We start from the raw sequence: 23,069 nt of genomic DNA on the forward strand, positions 1-23,069 counted from the left end.
TCATAACTGGATACCTGAAACACAACACCACCACAAGATTGTATGTGCTAGGTATTCATAAATGAGACTCATGATTTTTCATGTAGATATTCCTGCATTGATTGCTGGAATTAGTTTTTTCTCACACATGCTGTAGAGACTTTCTTTTTTAAACATACTAGCAATAGAAAGATATTTCATTACTGAGCTCTGCTGTCTGTGGCTCTGTTTGAAAAAAACTACCCCAGGATTGAAATACCGGTATATTTGTGCCCCAAGACACTGCTGCCTTTCCTAATATCTGTATATTTGTACCCCAAGACACTGCTGCCTTTCCTGTGCACATACCCTACAGATAAATTCGAAGAACTGCCCCAAGGGGACCTTTCTAAGCAGAACAATTAATGCCAAGCAAGCAAATAGCTACCTACAACATTTTAGATGCGGTAGTAGCATGCAAGAAACAGGCATCACTATTTTATTACCTAGCAGTTTGTTTGCCATTCTGAAACTGCAAAGCATAAAATGTTAGGTGGCAACAATCACTGAAACAGCAACTAAATCAGAATAAGCTAAACTAAAAGACTATTGAAAAATCAGGTAGACTAGCTCCTAGTGAAAATTTCAAATGGTTCCAAATTGGTACCTAGTCAGTAGTTTCATTAAATAAACTTGAATCTGGCTGCAGATGCAATACCCCAAGGTGAACCAAATCTGCACACTAACAAAGATGGAAAAACAAATACAAATTTTATGTCAACCATATGGAAGTCCTTCTTTATTTCTTTTTAAATTAACCATACTCTGTTTCCTAGGAATGACAATTCTAAAAATTATTCAGTGAAGGAAGGACAGAACAATTCAAAACAAGTGTTGTACCACATCACCTACACACACTAAATTAGGTGCTACAGCATAGCTACTCATCCCAAAACATGGTATTTATTCAAAGCAAAGTGAAAACTTGCAAAGCTTAAAGACTGATGAAAAGAGTAATACTATTTTAAACCCTATATGAAGTAATACATCCCTTTTATTTATTGAACAATGCTGCTAATATGTGGTTATTCAAACATTTCTTCAGCTGACAGCTATGTCAGTCATGTCATATTTCTCCAAACACACTTTTTCCCAGATTATCCAATTAAAAAATTTTAAAAAAATCAATCCAACATTTTTAATTACACAGAATCTGTGCATGTTCTCAGATAAGAAAACATTACATGCATATAGAATGTGTACAGACCCAAGCTCCTAGGTCAATGAAATTGTGAACAACAGCATGCTTTTTTCTGCTTATCTCAATGCACTACTACTTTCCACTTGTTACTTTTAAATCATTGCTCACTTTCCTTTCTTCATCAATCACCTTTACCACCAAACACCCCAACCTTCCAACACACACACACACATATACAGACTTCTCTTAACTTTTTGCTTATTATTCATGTGATGATCTTAACTGATACCCTCATCAAATAAAAGCAGCACTCCCACTTCTTTTGTAGTATTTATCCTGTGGACATTGTCCCCCAAAAAATCAGTAAAATAAAATATAATTTACTTTTTTGTTTTCTGTTTCAGCAGAGTAACCACCAAAACTAGATTTCTGTCTCTCTTAGGCCCTGAAACTAAGTGCTACAGTTAAACCGATACAGTGAGAGCTAACAAAACTAGAGCAAGTATTCTGATTTCAAGATTGTCAGAGCTGAAACAAGCGAGAGTTAAGTAAAATTTCTAAAATTCACTGTTATTTCAGAAACAACAACAACACTTGCACAATTTCATCACAGATTCTGGTATTAATAACTCAGTTCTGGTGCAGTGACTATCAAGGTATTAAAACCAGATTTAGGTGCACACATACATATGCAGAGGTATTACACTAGGTTAAGGTACTCACGGAATTGCAGTCATTTTCAAGTTTCTAATTATTTTAGAGGTTGATCTACTAAAGCTGGAAATGGAACAGTTTTCTCACATTTGGAAAAGTCAGTAAAACTAAAGAACAAGACTTTCCCAATATCATTAGCCTTTAAAAAAGATAAATCTTTATTATTAAAGCCAGTATTTCATTCAGTGCTCAGGAACGTAACAGTCTAGTTTAAGGAACACTCTTTCTATTCTACTTATCTATAATCTGTTTAAAAAACTTCCAACTTCATTTTAACTGAACTTGTTAAAACTGGCATTTAGGTTTTTTAGTAGAACGCATAGAATTTTGCAGTAGCAAAATGACTTATCTTTAATGCTAAATGTCAGATAATGGGTCAGTGACTGAAAACAGGATCTCTCAAGAGCACACACAGATTTAATTGCACAATACCAAGAATGATTTCAGCTGCGAACAGGATAAAGTACAAAAAGTACCGTGAGACAAATGCAACACCTATATGGATGGTTGTTCCTCTGCAATGATCAAAGATATTCTGGAGTCATTAAGAATGATACTCAGTTTGATTACACCCAAAATTAAACTAACACACAGTTTATATTTGAAAGAAAACTGTCCAGTGATGTAACATTCTGCAGGAGAATAAGGACTAAAAATGCTACTGATTATTTCATGTTTAGTGGGTTTTCCAAGTAATGTTTTTACAGACATTTTTCAGAACATTGTCTCCTCCACTGCTGTATATAGATTTTGGAGGTTCTAGTTAGCATTGGAAGCCTGAATCTAGAATTTCAGATGTTAAAAGGTGAGTAGAGGGAAAATGAACCTCAAATTACAAAATTTGTGCTCTCCAAGGGCAGAGAGGGGGAAAAGGGTCTGTAAAAAAAAAAAAAGAGTTTAAAAAGAGCAGGACTGTATTTTTGGCATTAAACTTCTCTATTTACATTTATGTAAAGATACCATCAACGACTTCCAAGAAATTTTTTTTTAAACATAAACCCCTAAACTTGAATCTGTGAACAGAGATGCAAATAGAAAACCTCCAGCACCTGGCAAGTTCTTTCAGGTTATTCAAAAACCATGTGTTAATTTGAGTCGTCACATCAACAGATGAGGACAGGAGGACTTATTTTTGTTTAGGGGCATTTCAGCAAAAAGCTAAAGTGGGAAACAGCCAGCACAAAGCTTCCTCAAGCCAAACCAACAAGAGTTTATAAAGGGTTTTGTCCAGTAATGCACCAAACTGAACCTGCTAAACTGAAAACCGTTCAACCGTTTGTTTGTCCTTTCAGTTACTTTCTGTAGCAATCACCATTAGTGATGATTTTATTAATGACTCATAGAAAATGCACTTGTGTTTCAGCCAAAAAGCAACCACTAATTGACTTTAGTGAACAACACACTTAGGTTTGGTTTTGAAAATTACTGTAAATGAAATTGCAATTACCTGAACAATATGAACAGCAGCAAGTGGGATGCTCTTGCAGAATTTATACATTTGGTTTGTGTTATCAGGAATAATACATTACTTTTTACAAGTCAGAGTTTTTTGCAATGTTGGGTCATGGTTTTCTTAGGAAGTAGTCTCAGTGACACTTTTGAAAAGCTCATTGTTATTAACACTGGAATGTGCCAATCATAAATACAAAGTGTCATGTTAGAGCCCTCGTTCCCCATCCCTCCTCTCTAAAACTATACGAGGGACATGTTGAAGACTTAAGGATTTTATTTTACTTGCACGGAGAGCTGTACTTATTATTTCTAATTCTAACTCTGAATTGCAGTTCTAACCCGGCTCATCTGAAGGAATGCAGAGTGTGAGAAAACACTAATGAGTTTGTATTAAATTATGGTTTATCTTCTTTAGGTCACATCAAGAATATTTACAGGACTACATACTTCAGCTGAAAGAAGGACTTTGTTAATCTCCCTTGACTACATGACTTATTCAAGATCCCAGGCATGTCAGGGCATATCTAACATCTGAGCACTACCTATCACACTTCATTCCTGAGCCCTCAAGGGGATCTCTGAGTACAAAATAAAACAATATATCCCAACCGCCTCTTTCTTTAAGGGAATGCTGAAACCGGATTACTACACCTCTGGAATAGACTCATATTACTTTTTACAAGGGCACATAGTGACAGGACAAGGGGGAACAGCTTCAAACTGAAAGAGGGCAAGTTTAGACTACATATTAGAAAGAAATTCTTTACTGTGAGAGTGAGGAGACGCTGGAAAAGGTTGCCCAGAAAGGCTATGGATGCCCCATCCCTGGAAGTGTTCAAGGCCAGATTGGATGGTCTAGGGGAAGGTGATCCTGCCCATCCATGGCAAGGGAGTCGGAACTACGTGACTTTTAAGGTCCCTTTCTACCCAAACCATTCTATGATTCTGTGATTAGAAGCATGGGCTAACACACTCTCCACATCATGTCCTCTGCATAAGCAGGTCAGAGCACCCTGCCACTATAGGAACATGCTTCCCTTGACACAGCTCATGAGTGATGAGCAATTCAAACTGCGAACCAATTTAGTTCATCACCACAGCGGTCTCTGCCAAGGGTACCCCACGATGAAGGCCTGGCCTGACACACTTTAAAAGCTGCTTTGTGGAAGTCTGTTGGTGCCTTCTTAGTGGGCTACCAATGTCATTTTTGAAAAATTAGTCAGAGCCCCTGACTTCACAGGCAGAACCAATGCCAGACAGGGCATTACTTTAAACTAGAATCATCTGGTGCCGCTACACCTGAAAGAAAAATGGTAGCTTTTTTGCTCAGCATGGTCTTCTGAAACATCTCATAAGGGGAAACCCTTACCAAGAAAGGCAGTGAAACATCATAGAAGAAAGTTAAGGTTTTTGTTAGAAGAAGAGTTTGTACACTTTCTCTTGAAGTTAGCACAATGGCTGAAAATCGACAGCTTCTAATATTGGTGATATAAGAATTCAGTGCCATGGATGGAAACACATCGGTCCAACAACTAAATTATTAATTTGTAGAGCCGATATTTATCGGCAGTGAACTTGCTATATTATATTAGCAACTCTACTTTTGAAGGCTGTCTTGCTATCTTCCTCTTTAACAGTTACTCTAAGTCTTTAGGTTGGATATCGATGACAGCAGAGCCTGTGCAGAGAACATGTTGCCCAGCCATAACCCAACAGGGACTTTGCTTCTCATGTCATCAAGATGAAATTTGCATATATGAAAGGCCTCCTACAGTTCCAAACTTCTGTATGCTACCCAATATTGTAACACAGTTTTAACAGATTGGCTGTTCTCACCTGCTGAGCAGCATCTGTCCAGAATAAGCTTTTCCCAGTTATTCCTATTTAGTTATTTCGTGTTGAGCAGTGATACTTTTGAGTTCAGACAAATTCTTTCTGGACTACTCTCTTTGTGAAGATAGTCCTCAGATAGTGAAGGATGAACAGATCAAGAGCAGCCCTGCAGAGAAGAACTTGAGGATGCTGGTGGATGAGAAGTTCAACATGGCCCAGCAATGTGCACTTGCAGCCCAGAAAGCCAACTGCATCCTGGGCTGCATCAAAAGTAGCATGGCCAGCAGATTGAGGGAGCTGATTCTGCCCCTCTACTCTGCTCTGGTGAGACCCACCTGGAGTGCTGCATCCAGCTCTTGGGCACCCAGTATAGGAAAGACATGGAACTGTCAGAGCAAGTTCAAGGAGGGCCACGAAGATGTTTAGAGGGAAGGAATACCTCTCCTACAAGGAAAGGCTGAGAGAATTGGGATAGTTCAGACTGAAGAAGAGAAGGCTTTGGGGTGTCCTAATTGTGGCCTCCCAGTACATGAAGAGAGTCTACACAAAAAAGGGAGAGGGACTTTTTACAAGAGCATATAGTGATAGAACAAGGGAGAATGACTGCAGACTGACAGAGAGTAGGTGTAGATTGGATATTAGGAAGAAATTCTTTAATATGAGGATGGTGAGATACTGGAACAAGTTGCCAGAGAAGCTGTGGATGCCCCATCCCTGGAATTGTTCAAGGCCAGGCTGGATGGGGCTTTGAGCAACCTGGTCTAGTCAAAGGTGTCCCTGTCCGTGGCAGCGGGGTTGGAACTAGATGATCTTTAAGGTCCCTTTCCAACCCAAACCACTCCATGAATCTATGATTACAGAATAAAGCACTAAAGCAGCTTTCAGCCCTCCCAAAGTGGGGGAGCTGGGGCCATAAATTTTTCCTTTTTGTTTTAGCACAGGGTAATTTCTGTTATACACACAAAAATGCGAAATCAATCCAGAAAGTGCAGCCATGAGAGAAAGAAGTTTTCTTTCTATTACCAGTTTCCCCCAACTGGTGATGGAATGAAAGAATTACAGAACTTAAAGAAGATTAGGCAAAAGTCCCCCGATAGTAAACATTAAGTGCTAACAGCAGATATGATACCTTTCTATAGTCAAAACCAAAACTGCAAAAATACTATCCACAAACTATGCCAAGCAGATTACTTGCATTGTCCCACAGCTGCCAGTTCAGTTCTTCTATAGTAGTTCAGTTTGCTTTCCTTTTGTAAAAGAACTGCACATACATAGTCTAAAGATCATCTGTAAACATGCAAAACTATCAAGCTCAACTAAAACTACATTAAGATTTACAAAATATAGCTGGGCTTAAAAATATGAAACAAGATTCCAGATCTAATGCAAGCTGATATGAAAGTATTATCTACCTTAAGTCTGCAGGCTCTGACCATTTGATCTTAGAAACATTTCTCAGGTTTTTATAGATGTTCACCCATTTAGCTCTTTGCTTTCCTCCACAGGTCTGGATTTACCAGCCAGTCACACTTTTTTTTTTTTAAAATTCATAGTCTTGATCCAGCACTTCCTCTTGTGATTTCCCCAGCTGCAAGCTGCTCATTCTTAATGCCTTATAAAACAGGTATTTCGCAGCATTCAGCAGAGATGAAGAGGAGCAGAGAAGTTAACAGCTTCACCATAGCATCCTGATTTTTCTACCACTTCTCTTCCTCACACTTACTGGTTTTGTTCCAGTTACAGTATCTTTTCATTGCATGTATTCTACTCACGCATTTGACTATTTACGCAGGGAGTACGAAAGAGTGTTCTAAAAGATTATCACAGAGTTTTTTTAACTCTGCTCTTCCCTTTCAGTTCAGCTCCTTAGACACTGAGTATCTGAAACCCTACTTCTACTCTCATAAAAATTTTAGAATTTGCACAGAAAAAATATCTAAACTTATTTATAAGACAAGCTGGTTAAGAAGTTCTTTATTTCCAAAGACACAGTTCATTTAAGTTGTGCTGGCTGTGCAAGCTAACAGACTGGACAAGAAAGATCATAGAATCACAAAATATGCTGAGTTGAAAGGAACCCATCAGGATCATTGAATCCAACTTCTGGCTCTGCATAGGACATCCCAAGAATCATACCATGTGCCTGAGAGCATTGTCCAAATGCTTCTTGAACTCAGACAGGCTTGGTGCTGTGAGCACTTCCCTGAGGGAGCCTATTTCAGTACTCAACCATCCTCTGGATGAAAAACGTTTTCCTGATATCCAACCTAAACCTCCCTTGACTCAGCTTCATGTCATTTCCTCAGGTCCTGTCACTGGTCACAGGAGTGAAGAGATCAGTGCCTGCCCCTCCTCTTCCCCTCATGAGAAAGTGGTAACTGCAATGAGGTTTCCCCTTGGTCTCCTCCAGGCTGAACAGACCAAGTGACCTCAGCTGCTCCTCATAAGGCTTCCCCTCAAGGCCCTTCACCATATTCGTAGCTCTGCTTTGGACACTCTCTAATAGCTTATTATCTCATTTTAATTGTGATGCTCAAAACTGCACACACGGTAGTTCAGTCAGCAATTAGCTCTTCTCTGCCTTCCCCCTCCCTCCACCCACCTACCATATCAACATTTTTATTTAAGTAGTCATCAATTCAGGAAAAAAAAGGGGAAAACCAGTGCTCTGTATGTACCAGATTAAGCTGATATTATTAACGACATCAGAATACAAAGAAAAAACAAACAGATAACTGTCCTCTGAGGGTGCTCTGGTTCACTATGTAGAGTGATGGGGAAAAAAAATCAACATACTGAAAATGAAAACAAAACAAATATTCTGTAGCAATAGAAAATAAAGAAAGAAAAATTACATGCACACAGAAGCAGTACAAATGCAAAAAGCTACTCTTAATGAAGTTTGTCATAGAGTGAAAAACAGAAAGCTTCAGTGGGAAGGGACAGTACAGGAATGCACCCATAAACTCTTATTGATTTAAGATCTGCATTACTGTGATCATTATGACGTCTAAGTGCAGTGTACAAAGCTTCCTGCAACGCAGTAGTAGTGAGTTTGACAATGATAATGCTATAAATAAATTAATGCCAAAGGACTCCACAACCACAGGCGACTGCTAATGGGATTCATACATTTACTAGATCAAACCTCTGGTGCAGGTTAAGAGAAGCAGTAAAATTACTGGTAACTGACAAATGTGTGGTGGACTGTGTGAAAGAAGCTGGTAGTTTCATTCTATTTTGTGACTGATGGACAGGTGTCTGCAATGCACACAGCAGTCACCACGATCGTCACCTCAAAGTGTCTCATACAGACCAAGGACTGTGAAATATGGATATAGAATGCAAAGCTCAAAGACCTCTCTATGTGAGAAAACCCATCGTTGCCTCTGGAAGCATATTTCAGCAATTACTAACCCTCATGGTTAAAGTCTTACTTCCAGTCAAAAACTGTGACTTGTCATTTACCAACCACAATGGCACACAGTTCTAAGATGGGTTTTCTACATGGGGACCCACAGAATCCCTATCCATCCCTACCTCTCTGGGACAGGGTCTGAGCACCCATCTGACCAGAACTCCTAGCACCTCTCCCTCCCCCAGAACTCATGCTGTACTCCACTCCTTCCTGCACTACACACAGCAATTGCTGCCTGCTCTAACAGGTTCACATTCTTCCTGTCCTGGGGACCTCAGAGCTGGGCACAATACTCCAGGTGGGGTCTCACCAGCAAGGAGAATAGGGGCAGAATCACCTCCCTCAACCTGCTGGCTACACTGCTTTTGGTGCAGCCCAGAATACAATTGGCTTTCTGGGTTGCAAGCACACGTTGCTGGCTTATGTCCACCCTCTCATTCACCAGCACCCCAACTCCTTCTCTACAGAGCCGTTCTCAGTCTGTTCATCCCCCAGCCTGTGCTGATACCAGGGGTTGCCCTGACCCAGTTGCAGCCCCTTGCATTTGGTCTTGTTACATCTCATGAGGCTCCAAAGGACCCACTTCTTGAGCTTGTCCAGGTCTCTCTGGATGGCATCCCGTCCTTCAGGTGTGTCTACCACACCACTCAGCTTGGTGTCACCTGCAAATTTGCTGACAGTACACTCAGTTACCCTGCCTATGTCCCTGATGAAGATATTGAACATTACTGGTTTCAATACAGACTCTGAGGGGCACCACTCATGACTCATCTCCATCTGGACATTGAGCTGTTGACCACTACCCTCTGGATGAGACTATCTAACCAATTCCTCATCCACCACAGTCCAGCCACTAAATTCGTATCTCTCCAGTAGAGAGAAGCTGTTGTGGGGGATGATGTCAAAGGCCTTACAGAAGTCCAGACAGATGACAACCTGTTGGATGGACCAAACAGGTCACTGCCAGACACACTATTATCTAAGCACACTTAGAGACATGTTTCTTCATCCACCTTTCAGTGTCTCACATTCTGAATAGATATTTTAAATCCTGAACTCCTGAGAAATAGAACAGAAAGCAGGTGGCAAGAAACCTAATTATTCTCCTCTGTATATGGCTTTTGTGTGGATTTATAAAACATCTGTGACTGTTCCATGGGCAGCTATCCAAAGTGCTCTAGAGAAGCCAACTTGATTCACCAAGGGTTCTGCCTCTGTGCCTCTGCAGAAGCACATATGGTGTAGTTGAACACTGCTCTTACTCATTTCATCTGAAATAACACACCTTGTTCCATACGGCACGCAGTCCTTTCTCTTGGACATGCTACCAGTTATCTACAGGTTTTTTTTGTGAGATAGACATATATATCACAAGAACTCACATCTTTTAAACTATAAAATGCTTACCTAAGTGGTTAACACTCTGTTTAACAACTGTGCACTTCATTGGAACAATAGCCTTAGAATGCTCTCTAAATATAAATCAATTTCAACACTGTTTTTTATTAGAGGAAAAATTTCTTTGAAAGAGTTTATACATTAAGAACTTGTAAGACAGTTCAGGGTAGATTTTGGCAAATTTCTGCCAATGTAAATCACTTGAAGCCTTACAAAACAATTCTCTATCTTGCACTTAATGTAAGTTGCCCACATGTAAAGTTAAAAAAACTTAGAATCCAACTGATTTTTATACCTGCTTTTTTGTTATTCCAGCTTGAAAGCATGCAATAACTGCCTAAAGCCAAACTTTGATTGTGAGTCACCCACAAATCAGATATCCTTAAGGGTTTGTAAATGATCGTTGAGATAGCGTCTAAAACCAAATTTCTGTAAGAAAGTTCATTTTAAACTATATCTCAGTAAGCACATACTACATAACCAAAACCAATATAATATTTCCTTGGGAAATTCTTCAATCATTTTCTAATAGCTTACCAATTTATGAGGTACTAAAGCAACCTATACTCAAAAAATGCAGTACATAAATCACACAGGAAAAGACTTTTTAAAAGGTACTGTGGGCATTTCAAGCAACCAAGTAAAAACAGTCTGTAACATCACACAGACTGGCAATGCAGTAAGTTACTACACTAAAAAACAGTTTTACAATCTGTAGCAAGTTGGTGTTCACCACGTTTTTATTTTTGAGTATTGAATTCTTGATCATGAGCAACCAAGCCAGATTGGTCATATTCATTCTCTACCCACCAGCAGTGGGGACAGAATCAGTACTTCCAATAGAGCACTTTAAGTGCTCTATCAGAAGTATTACTGCATCAAAACAGTCATTACTGAAACTTCAAAATCTGACAAGCAAGATGTGGGTAATTGTGGCCTCTGAGGGCTAAACATCCATATTAATTTGTTCCACAGACAGCCAAAAAAGGCCACATTCTCCTTGCTGACATGTTACTAAAACACTACTGGCTTTTCAATGTCTAAACACGCTTACCTTCCTTAGCCTGTACAGAAAGCTTTGTCTGAGGAAGTATTTGTAGCATTTCCTACAGGCTGACTAGGAAGTACTTGAGATAAAACACTGCTTGCAAAAGACAAACTCAACTACCACAGCTGAAGAAAAGGCAGCTTTTTACAGGTGATCAGCACTCACATAAATACATATACATAAAATAGGGAATTTGAGACACAAGGTATTTTCTCATCCCTGCAATTGCATGTTTAAAGGTCCAAATAACAACAAATTAATTTTTGAACACAAATGTAATAACTCCGTGAGTGAAATATGAGGAGAAAGGTGATGAGGGATACACATAGGGAAAGCATTCCCATTTGATTTCAGTGGACAATGAGAACAATCCCCAAGCACAATGCAGATACGCAAGCTGAAAACAAACCTACCTACAATCTGGCAAGGATGTAAATAACAAAGGAAGTAACAAAAATGAACAGAAGTTTTCTAGGCTGTTGTTCCTGAACAAAAGCATTCAGTTGCAAACAATCACCACAATAAGACCATGGCTGATAAAGTAATTAACTCCGCTCCCAAACAAGCAGAGTTTGAAATCCTTCCACTGCTTTAAGAACTGAGAAGTTTTAACAGTTCTTTTCCAGATCACTGTCACATAAAGGACTATATTGCATACTGAGAAAATCGAAGGCACAGCTGGAAGAAGGGGTGATGTGGTAGTTTTAATCTAGGCCTTCCTTGGTGACCAGTTTGTAACCAAGGAAGTGGCCATGTTCCCAGTATTCCATACAATTTTTACGTAAATCAGGGTATAAATAAGAAGGGAGGGGGAAGGGGGGGCTGCTACTGTGAGTTTGGACATTTGGCAGGGAGCCAGGTCCGAACCATAACAGGTGATTAAAGCAGACACTGTAACTTTTGAGACACTGTTAGGAACCAGATTGGGAGCAGATCTGGGTAAATATAATCTTTCATGGCTTTTGTGGCAGTAGTTAGAGGAAGAAATGGTGACTTGGTTATATTTAACTCTCAAAAGCTCCCAGATCTATTTACCATGCAGCTTCACTAACAGATGCACCAGCATAAAGTAAGGGAGTGATGTGTGGGCTGCCAAAACTACTACCACCACCCCCATAAACACTGGCCAGAGGCTGCAGCTGATCTGTGCCATAATTAGTCTCCCTACTTTTCTAATCATAATAAAACAAAATAGTCTTCTATTCCTTTTAAAGACCAGCACTCTACAGGCAACATTTTATCTCCCTCAGTACATATTTTAGGGGACAATAGTTCCTGACATATATCAAACAGAAGGATTTTAAGGTGTGGCAAAGCCCAGCCAGACTCCCCTCCTTCCAAAGTAAGAGAAGAAAGCATAACAGTCCAACAGAGGAGAACTGTAGCCTGGTCCCAGCTCAAGATAACATAGCAAATTACAGGTCTTCAGATCAGCTTTCCTTCAGTAAAATGGGGAATAATATTTTATATTAAAGTGTTGGAGACTACAGATGCCCTGCTATATTAGATGTATTATATGGGGGATCACTGATTCCTCCTACACCCCCAAGTCTAAATAAGGCTATTTCACATAGAAAAGGACTGCAAACCTCTCAGACAGCCATCTGCTATAGAGATTCAAGAAAGGGGCCACATACAAAGTAGGGTTGGAGTGGAGATGGAATGTTGTTTATGTGATGCTTGAACTCCACAGAAAAGGAAATTTACCTTTATTATTAAATTAATAACATAATCCCATTATTTTGGTACAGTGTTTGACACTGTAATTCTTTTCCTTTGTCAGTTAGACTTCTTGTTGTTATAGCAGCAGCTACAACAAAATCTGTGTCAGGATGCCAGAACTACAGCTGTCAAGAAAATCAGTCTCAAAACACCAATTGCAGAGAACAAGAAATTAACCCCGAGATGAGTGTAGCAGTCAACTGCAAAGTAAGGATTTACAATGGAGTCTCCCACACCTCTTACCTCAAGCATAGGGCGGGCACTGTCATGGATGGAAAGAATGTGCGTAATGTTATTCTTACTCAACTGCTCTACATCTCGGGCATCTGCGACAGAGGGAAAAAAAGAAGATAAATTTTTTAATCTCTTGACAAAGCCCACTCCCCTTTCCATCGTGCATGTTGAAAAGCCACTTATCATCGGTACATTTCTTTGTGAAGCTTCATAAAGTAAGGCAAAACCCCAAATGCAGCTATTCTAGAACACCATAATCAGAGTGGGTAATGGGAAGACACACTTCTAACTCCAAAACAAATTACATACTATATAAAGAACAAACTAAAGCGACTCAGGAATGTGTTCTTAAGTCAGAAGTTTCATGTATTTTGCATCTGAAATATAAGTTTATGCATGTTTGCATGCAGGTGATAGCCATCTGAACACACAGTCAGAGCTGTACAAGAAATAGTTTACCTCCTCTCTACCCACAAATCCCCCTTCAGGAGATGCATTTTCACTTGGGAGCCAGACCTTGTGATATCCAAGTCTGAGAAGGGAAGCCAAATGTATCCCTTGAATTATTAACAGACAACCCAAAATGATAACTACATTCTTACTTCCTGGTGGACCAGTAGGGAAAAATGTGCATTTGGCCAATACATACCATAATTTAGAGTCTGAAGAGAGATCGAGATGATAAAGATATCGAATGTATGAAAAAGCAAAATACTACAGCAAGGAAGTGCAGTTGTGAAAAGGTGTTTCCTAGACCTGTAACCAAGGGGTTTCAAACATTCAAAACTGGAAAGAAAACTGGGGCGACTGAAAAGTTGATGCTAGATATTGCGAAAGCATAGCCTTGTTTCTATGAGAAAAAAATGACTATCTGTCATCAGTGTGCAACTTTCCCCATACTAAACTATCAGCATGGCAGAAAATGACCTGAAAGAACCACCAGTACAGGTAAAAGTTAGCGTGTGTCCATTTACTTTTGACCCTTTTGGTTGAGAATGGCACAGCACATCATGGCAATTACAGCAGTGGTTTTGTGATGTGAACACCTGCCTTCGAAATCTGCCCATACAATCTGTTCACACTAGCCTGGTTGCACACAAAAAAAGAGCACTGACCACAAAAGTTTCAGACTGGCTCTCTCTAGGTATAAAAATAACAATAGCATCACCTGTACATTCTTTATGTACGTGCAAGAGTTCAATTAGCATCTCTTGTGTCATCTTATCCACCTACTATAAAGTTTCAATGCCTTTTCTACTTCACAAAGAGGAACTGGACATTTAATTATACTGCCACATAGACAAGATCCACGTGAGCACAGTAACAGGCAATAAAATTTAAACCTAATCCTAATGAAAGCTTTTCTGCAGCTAAAAAATTGGAGAGGAGAGTGAAAACTTCATTCATTTTACTCACTACTGGTCAAGCCTGCGTGATCAACACAGATGTCTAACCCTTCAGGAGAGAATTAGCACAAATTCTGTCTAAAACAGAACTAATGTCTAGCTGCACAGAACAATTAAAATTTCCTAAAAATCTCAAAGCAAACATTTCAAAGAAGAAATGCTAATGTTTGCCAGGAGAGGTCTTCTAATCCACTTGACCTTTAGATTTTTTAACAGTTTATAGGACAGTCTTGATTCTTTAGGGAACAACTAAGCAAGCAAGGATTTGGAAGCCCATGAACCAGCCCAAGTGTCCCTAAAAATCACTGTTTTCTGTTTTACAGAGACTAAGAACAGACTTCAGAGCCTACTGGCTGGAACTCATGGAATTAATGTATACCCAGCACAATGAGACCCCAATCTCTAGTTATCAATATGACCTACATGGTAAGAAATGGCTTGCCACACAAGGCAAACTTCTTTAAAAGAAGGCATGACCCAAATTAAATGTTGACTGCTTTGAATCAGTCTGAAAGGCCTAATGGACACACTACAACTCAAAATGACTGAAATATCTTACTTCTTCAGTTAACCAAGACTTAGGCTAAGGGAATTTCAGCAAATCAAAACTATACAGTGAGATTTCAGAAATTCCTAGAAACAAGCTGGAAATTACCATCCCAGACCTACATCCCAGGGTAACCAGCAGGTCCTCAATATATTTAGGAAACAACTATTCAAATCAATACAGTAGAGAAGAAAAAGCTTCCCAGCCAACGACTGTATTATCTGGATCTAAATTTCAAACAGTTTACAAAGGGGAAATTCCCCAGCACCTGCCATCTCTACAGATACTATAGATAAAGCTATTTAAACAGCAGTACAAATAAGATATCCTGTCACTCACAGTCTCATACCATAAATAACAAAAAAAAAAAAAGGGGTTATGTAAAGAACCACCAAAAGCCAAAAGAACGACCATCACCACAGCAATTCTAATTTCTTTACTGAAGCATAGTGCTGTACAAACACATGTAGGCTCACATTTTGAAATCACAGTGTGCAACACCCTATCTTCAAAGTTTAAGATCAAACCTACCTATCAGAGCTCATCTTATGTGTCCTCTAAAGGGTCCCTCAAATGTGGTATTACTCTTCACAGCAGGTTACCTAATATTCTGTTTCATACATCAAAACGCTTCTCAGCTGATGTGGACTTCTGAGTAAAGCCTTCTGGAAGATCACTACTCACACAAAAGGACACAATTCACACTGGGGAAATCTTCTTCTCTCCCTCCCACATTTAGCCTGTTTTCCCTCAGTTTGACTCTATGACTTCTAGTTCAACCTCTACTCATATGCAGAGAGCTGCAAACACTTAACTGTAAAAGCAATGCCAAAGTCACCAAAATAGGACTGAGGGGTGTCAGAATTTGTTTTCCTGCAGCTCTGGGAAACCTTATGGTGTGGTTGGGGAGCAAATCACCTAGTGCAGTGTGCTTCCATCCCCCATAAGCCAAAGGGAGACAATACTGCTCCAACCACTCCATTTATGACACATCAATGACTGAAGGAGTCCAATACTAGGGTGGTGAAGGTCTCAAACGTACCTACAACCATTTTCTCTTACTTTAGTATTTTAGTGCCTCCACAGAAATGCAAGGTAAGGGATAAACATTTCTCCTTTTGTAGAGCTAGATGGAAAGATACAGTTGTGGAGTCTTTTCCACCTCTACTGCTAACACCAAAATACAATAGCATGCTGCCAGGAACAGAGAGGGGGGAAAGCATTACAATGATATGGGCCTGATCTGCAACACTTGACTGTAACTCACTTGTGAATTTAGAAGTTTAAATATATCCACAAAATAAGTGAGTTTAGTTTCAGTTTATTTCCATGTTGTCACCCCTCTTCCCATTAACCAGCTATTCCAAACTAAAGACATCCTCCCTTCCTCCTTCTCCAAAGCCCACCTTTCTGGCTGTGTTAGTCTGAAAAGACAGACATACTCCTATAACATGGTAAGCTAGTATTAAGTTTTCAGTATAAAATTTTAGGTTAACTATAGAAAACTGAGGTAAGTGCTTAGAGAAGGCAAGTCAGCCCATTACGTACAACGATAGTAAGTCTTAATCTGCAGATGTATAGAGACTACAGTTTCATCATCACTAGATGTTGCAGGGTTTTTTTTTAATCAAGCAACTTTATTTTCCACTTTGGAGACAACTAGAGATGGACACCTAAAGAAAAACCTTTCCCATCAGGAGAGCTTTGTTCCCTGTCCAGTTATCTGCACTTACAGAGATACACACAGAAACTAAGCACATGAACAAAAGATCTATGTCTCCTTTCTCCCCTTCACACTGTGTTCTAGTACATATTCTGACCCACTCCCTCAGAAGGGTTTTTTTGGGGAATGAGAAAGGTGGGGAAATGAGTTCAGTGCTCTGTTTAATCAGAGCAGCTATAAATTGTCTTCCTTCAATAGATGAACCTGAAAAAGGGAATGGTATTTTCACCCTCTCCTGTTTTCAGTACCTGAAATAAAACCTTAGAAAATGGAACTTTAAAACCAACATTAAGCAGATGATAAGAAGAATCAGTTGAATCTAAAAACACAGCAGAAACACCTGGTGGACGCCGACAAATTTTTATACACTTAGTAATGGGAAGGGCAAAAACTTTCCCAAGACTCTCCAGATCATCCACAGCAACACCGGACTCTGGGGGAATTAAACCTCTTATTGTGGCTTTCCCCTTCAAATTAAAAAGCCCCCAAATATTCCATTGGAAAAACCTTGAATGATTACAAGTAAGGCAGAACACAAGCTCTTTAATATTCCAGGTAGAAACACTCCTGCGCTCTGGTTCTTGCTACTGCTACAACTTTTGGTTTGGAAGCAAACTGAGCACCCATTTAGAATCTGTTATCAGAAGAAATGGATTTTTTTCCATTTGTGCAAGGAAACAGGCTGTCCAGTTGATCCCTTAAGGAACAAAGCATCCATTTTCATCATATGCACAGGTGACTTTCAAGAGAACTCAGGTTGCCAGTGCAGAAGACACATGCACATGCAGTACCACAGTAAATCCTTTGTCTCTTGAGGCATTTCATTTGTAAGGTACAACTGAAACAAATCAAATTTTCCCCAAAACTAGAGGTGGGAAGAAGAGTTAACTGCCTCTTTCTCTTCCCTCATTTTTTCTTAGTACTCTACCCTCCCATTTGCAAAAAAATAACTCCACTTTCACAGAAGAAGCCCAAGAGCTCTGTTTCCTTTTGGGTTTACAGACCAGACTCAGTATTTTGTATGGACACCTATGGTTCTTCTTGATTTTTTTCTGCCCTCTAGCTGTGCAATCTCAAATACACCCTCTCAGGAGCATATCACAATTTTAATGTGCTACTGATGAGCTTGTAAGATAAAAAGCACTTGAACACATGCCAAGATCTGTGCTTTTTCAGGAAAGTTTTTCAGATACATACTCAGGTCCTGTGGACTAGGGGGATGTCAAGAGATATTTCAGTGCTCTCCATAATCAGGACTACACTAACTTTCTACCCAAAAGACCCTTAAAGTGGTTATTAAAGCCCCTCTCATTCTATGTGCTTAAAAGTTTGCACAGCAGCAAACGAAACAGAAGCAGCAAGCTCAGTTCCCATTTCTGCCACAGGTTCATTTCACTAGTTTTTCTTGAGCCTCAGTTTATCTCCCTGTCAACTGCAGAAGAGTTCACACTGCTCTGTCATAGACTGGTTTTACACTGATTAGGCCTAAAAGAAGAACTATTTCTGAATATTGAATAATAATTCCCCAATCAGAACAATTGCTGACTGCCTTCTCCAGACAACAGCCCTCCGGAATTACAGTGTTTAGCATCCCTAACACCATGCTTTCTCTCAGCAGGAAGGCAGCCATCTGAAACAACTGTGCCTTTTCCCAGTCTGTCAGTATCCCCAGAAGTCTCCGAGGCAGTAGGGAGACAAGAGTGTGTGTAGAATGGTATTTTGATATAGCTCTGGAAACTGTTGTCTGACAAGGGTAGCTGAGGAGCCACTGGGGAAACGCTATCCTCCAGAGGGCACATCAGAGCGATTTAGACATTTCTCTGACTCAGCTTCTGAAGCTCCCTCCTCTCTACCCTTGTTCAGGGACCCAGATGGTGCTATGAAGACTCAGCCCTGTGTCCAGGTGAGATGCACAGTGCCAGGGAATCAGCGTTTCCTCCTCTTACTGACAAGATGCAACTTTATTCAATTCAAGCTACTAAGAAGAAGCTGAAGAAATGGGAGACTAGTCAAAAGTACATTACAGGAAATAATGTTGTAAAGCCATGTCTTTATATGCATCTAGTCATTTCAGCTGCCCAAATCAGGACATTCTGACCAGTCCCAACTGTATTTGCTGCCGAGTATTTCTCAACAGTCTCAAAACTCACTTAGTTGCTTTTTGAAAAAGTACCACAAATCAGAACATGCTCCAAGAACACAGTAATCAAACTCCTCAAGAAAAATACACTGGTAATAAACCAACAGCCTGTTCCTAAATGGGATTATTTCAATGCACGGAGAGCTTGTTGCAACTGCTCCTAAGCAGTGAGGCAGGGGGGTGTTGAGGGGAAGGGTGTGTAGAAAAAAGTAAGAACTGTAAAAATATGGTTTTATATTAATGAAGGACAGCAACACCTCTCTTCTCTCTTCCTCTCCAGGTACAATTGCTTATCTGAGACTGAAACAGATGCTTGTGATGGTAGAATGTAATGACTAAATGCAATATGAGTAAAGGTCATAGCAGTAAGTAAACAAACTTTCTGTTTGTGTTTTTTAATCAGTTTAAAAAACAGACCCCACAACACAAACACGGAGATTAAAGCCAGCTCCTCTTTTACTCACTCTTATGGAGGCAGCCAAAGCATTTCACCCTCTGCTTTTTCTTCAGCTAGGCTCCCAGAAACACTCCCCACTCACACCACCTTCACGTGCACGCCTGTGCTCTCTGCACAGGATTGACCTGACGTGCCATTTAGGGACCGTTCCCAGGGCCCAAAGCTGAGCAGCCAGGGCAGCACAGGCAAGAGGGTCATGGACCCTGGCACTGGCAGAGATGCTGACTCACTCCACAACCTTGGCCAACTCCCTTCCACTGAAAACAGAACTGCACCAGCAAACAGATGCTCTGGCTGAGTTTCACTCCCCAGGGCAGACTGTCAAGGGCTTACCAGCAGGATGGCCACAGTGAGAGGGACAGATTGAGTGCCATGTTACCACAGCCCATCCTGGCCACCTTGCCAGACTGCTCGAAACCTAAAGGACTCCACTACCAAACATCCTCCCAATTCCACCCTTCTCCTAAATTACTTCAGAAAAAAAAAAAACCAAAAAAACAAAAAGAGGAAGCAACATGGCTGTGACCAATTTAGTTAATTTTGTCATCAGCCCATGCAGTAGCCCATCCAAAGTGTTTTCAAAACTATCCTCTTTGCCTTATTTTCCTTTTTTCCTGCTTTCTTTTTTCTCCTTTTATTATCTACTTCCACCAATATGAAATCACCTCTGTCCTCTCATTTTCCTTACCAGGGCATGATTAACTCCCTTACATGCTAGGCCGTTGTACTTGTGTCTGTGGGTGGGCAAAAGGCAGCTTTTAACTCCACATGTACCTCCGGGCTGCCTCCCAAGGTGATTGGCTCCACTTCCCAAGGCGCAGCAAGCACTGGACCCACAGTGTGGACCAGCAGATCCAGTGGCATGTAAATCAGGCAAAACCCACTGAACTCACAGGTTTTGGGATGGGGGGTAAGGAAGGAAGGGCAGGTATGAGGCAGAGATAATGGTTCGAGCACTATCTAAATCCAATGCAGATGTTGCCAGTCTTAACAGACTGCTTGTGTATCACTCAAACCAGGAAGGACAAGATATAGCAGCAGCCCCTAGAAGCCCTGCTCTATTTTACCCAAGCATAGGAAATGCGGGGTCTACATCTATTAAAAAAAACTGTACATGCACAACTGGTTTACTTCTGAGCAGGGAGTGTCAGCTGGAACTGCTGCTAACAGAATGCTTTGGGAACAGGCCATTTATTTGGATGTCTACATAAAGTTTCCTGTTTTCTAAATATGACTTGTTTTCTGTACACAGAAAACAAACCTCATGCAAAAAGGAAAAAAAATCCAAAGAAACTTACAGCTGCAACATGGACAGTACAAGTATCAGTGGTCAGACTGCAACCAGCAGACCTATCAGTCTCACAAGCAGTGATAACAGAACTCTTTAGCAGCTGTTATAAATAACCAAAATAATGAAAGCAATGAGCATGAGGCATAGTAAGCCTTTACTTATAAGGAGGGCTTGAAATAAGCCTTACAAAGAATCTGCATGGATCACAGGCTTGTCTGCCAAGCACAAGAATCATTTAAGGCAGTCCAGTGTTTAGGAATTCCAGCTGAAGCATGCTCCAAGGAGATGGCATTCATTTTTCTTTTCTCAAAGTACTTGCAGCACAGCACACAGATGAGAGAGCAGATGACTTCTTCTTCAAGTGTTACCAGGTGAATTCAGAAATGAAGCAAGATGGGGTTAAAAAGCTACAGAGATGCCAGAGAATTCCAAGGGCCTGTGAAACAACACCTTAAAACCCCTGGTTAAATAAACCTAGAGATAATGATAAAACTAATCTTACCTTTAAAGTTGCCAATGAACAAGCCAGGAAGAATCTGTGAGAAAGAAATATAGTATCAAATATAGATATCTTGTGGTAAGACAATTTGACAAAGTTCAATTTGCATACAGGATGGAACATACTACTTTACCAGAGTATTGTCAAATGCAATCTAAAACATGCTGACAACATTTCATAATTCTTTGCAACCTTCTCAAACTAAACAACTCTAGGTGAATCATGCTTTGACAGAGTTTGTTGGCAGCCGGGGTTGTTAATCGTGGGGACTCTCACATAATGGAGGCTCTCCAAGGATAGCAGATGTGGCTTACAAATATGAAGTGGGCCTCACAAAACACACTTCCCCCTGCCCCCCAGCAGGGTAAGAGCTACCCTCATGGAACTAATGGTGAAACTTCACACACCAAAGGTGATTTGCCTAAAGTTGCTACGGAAACTGGACAAAGCCCTGCAAAATGACACCCTTCGAGGCTTTTGAAGTGCAAAGCCATGCAGGTCAGGGCTGCAGCACTGTAGGGCTCTTAAGAGGAAATCACTGCAAACAACGATTTGTGTGATCACATAGAAAGGAAACTGCTGAAAGTCCATGAGTTGTTGTGTTTCTCTTCCAGATCTACCCACTCACCCCAACCCTCCCAGACGCCTGCACAGGTCTCAATTACAGGACATTCTTTAACTTGGGAGTCTCAAGGTCTGCCCAAGGACCAGCCTGTGCAGTCTGAGGACAAGTGCACATACACAGAGGCAGGTGACACTACAGTGCTACACCTCCCACCCTCTTGTAACCCTCCCAACTTGGGAACAGCAGTAAGGACCTCAAAAAAACCCACAAACACACACACCGAACGCACATTTTCTAGCCAAGAATTTTGTTATCTGCCACCTGAAGCCTCTGACCCACACTCACACCGTTTGAAGAGACCAGAACTATGGTGATGAAACTGCACGATCCATTTTTCCTCAGTGCATGCTGAGCATACCACCAGTACAGATATGTCAGTGCTGACTTCCTAAACCCTTAGCAACACCCGAGTGTCACCACAACAGCAGCAACAGTCTCTCAGACGCAGCTGTTTAAAGGGAAAACTCCACCCATTTTGCTCGATCCAGCAGCCGTGAAGTTCCGAAAGCCATGAAGGACTTTTCATCACGGATTATCACTGCAGCCTCCGTTTCACTGCAGCCTTGCTGCTGAAAGGCAAAGCAGTCCACCATGCAAAGGTTAGCAGGCCAGCAGAAGAGCCTGCAAAATAGCTTCTGGCCTGCTTTAGCTGCATGACTTTGGTCTGATAAAAGCATCATTGTGTTTGCTGTTATTTATCTCGCTCTGCAGAAAACAGAAAAGCTGCAGCACTTCTTGTACTCCCTGTAGCTTCAGTTTGTGGAAACATTCCTCCCTCTAGGCTTTGCTGGGTGATCTCTCTCTGCCTGCTGTGTCACATCAGCTCTAAACACAGGACTCAGTTCTCTCCCGATGGTTTCTCGAGGACCGTGGATGGAGCTTGATGCTTGTAGACCCTTGCTTGCAAATTAAGGCCTGATTGACAACACTACCTGGTCAAGAACATGGTTCATTAGTTTGGTACAAATAGGCACCTCTAAGTTTTGCAAAGATAAGCTCAGGCAGCTTTCTCTCCTTTCCTTCTCTCTTCATTTGTAGAAATTCAATATTCTTACAAAAAACAGCAAAAATCCCCAGGGCAGTTTCCAATGCCAGCGTATCAAGTAGGGAAAAGAACCTTTACAACATCCTGTGGTCCCTTCCCACAATGCACAAGACTTATGGTTTCAAGGGACAATTCAATAATTTAAGTACACTCGATGACTCTGCTAGAAGTGCAGCTCCAAGGCCACCATCCCAGACTAGGAAATAGAAGCCTATAGCTGCTCCAGAGAGGACAGTACAGAAGAGACATTGCAAAAGAGGCCAGATTCCACATGCAAAATCATGTTTTAAAGCGAAAGGCAGTCAAGTTATGCATGAATTTCACCAATCAGATCACCAACTTCAGCGTAACAAATAAA

The 23,069-nt window shown here is 40.7% G+C and overlaps 1 protein-coding gene across 1 annotated transcript in view; it reads right to left on the minus strand.

Moving 5' to 3' along the window:
• DUSP22 (dual specificity phosphatase 22) overlaps positions 1 to 23,069 on the minus strand; it is a 44,341-nt gene that overhangs the window by 16,762 nt on the left and 4,510 nt on the right. Inside the window, exons 2-3 of the mRNA XM_050319079.1 lie at positions 21,045 to 21,078; positions 12,988 to 13,070 (exon numbers count right to left, since the gene is read on the minus strand). Coding sequence (XP_050175036.1) covers positions 12,988 to 13,070; positions 21,045 to 21,078 — 117 coding nt within the window. The remainder of the gene's footprint in view (positions 1 to 12,987; positions 13,071 to 21,044; positions 21,079 to 23,069) is intronic.

Source organism: Myiozetetes cayanensis, unplaced genomic scaffold (genome assembly GCF_022539395.1).
Source record: "Myiozetetes cayanensis isolate MyiCay16 unplaced genomic scaffold, myiCay2020 scf1, whole genome shotgun sequence".
NCBI lineage: Eukaryota > Metazoa > Chordata > Aves > Passeriformes > Tyrannidae > Myiozetetes > Myiozetetes cayanensis.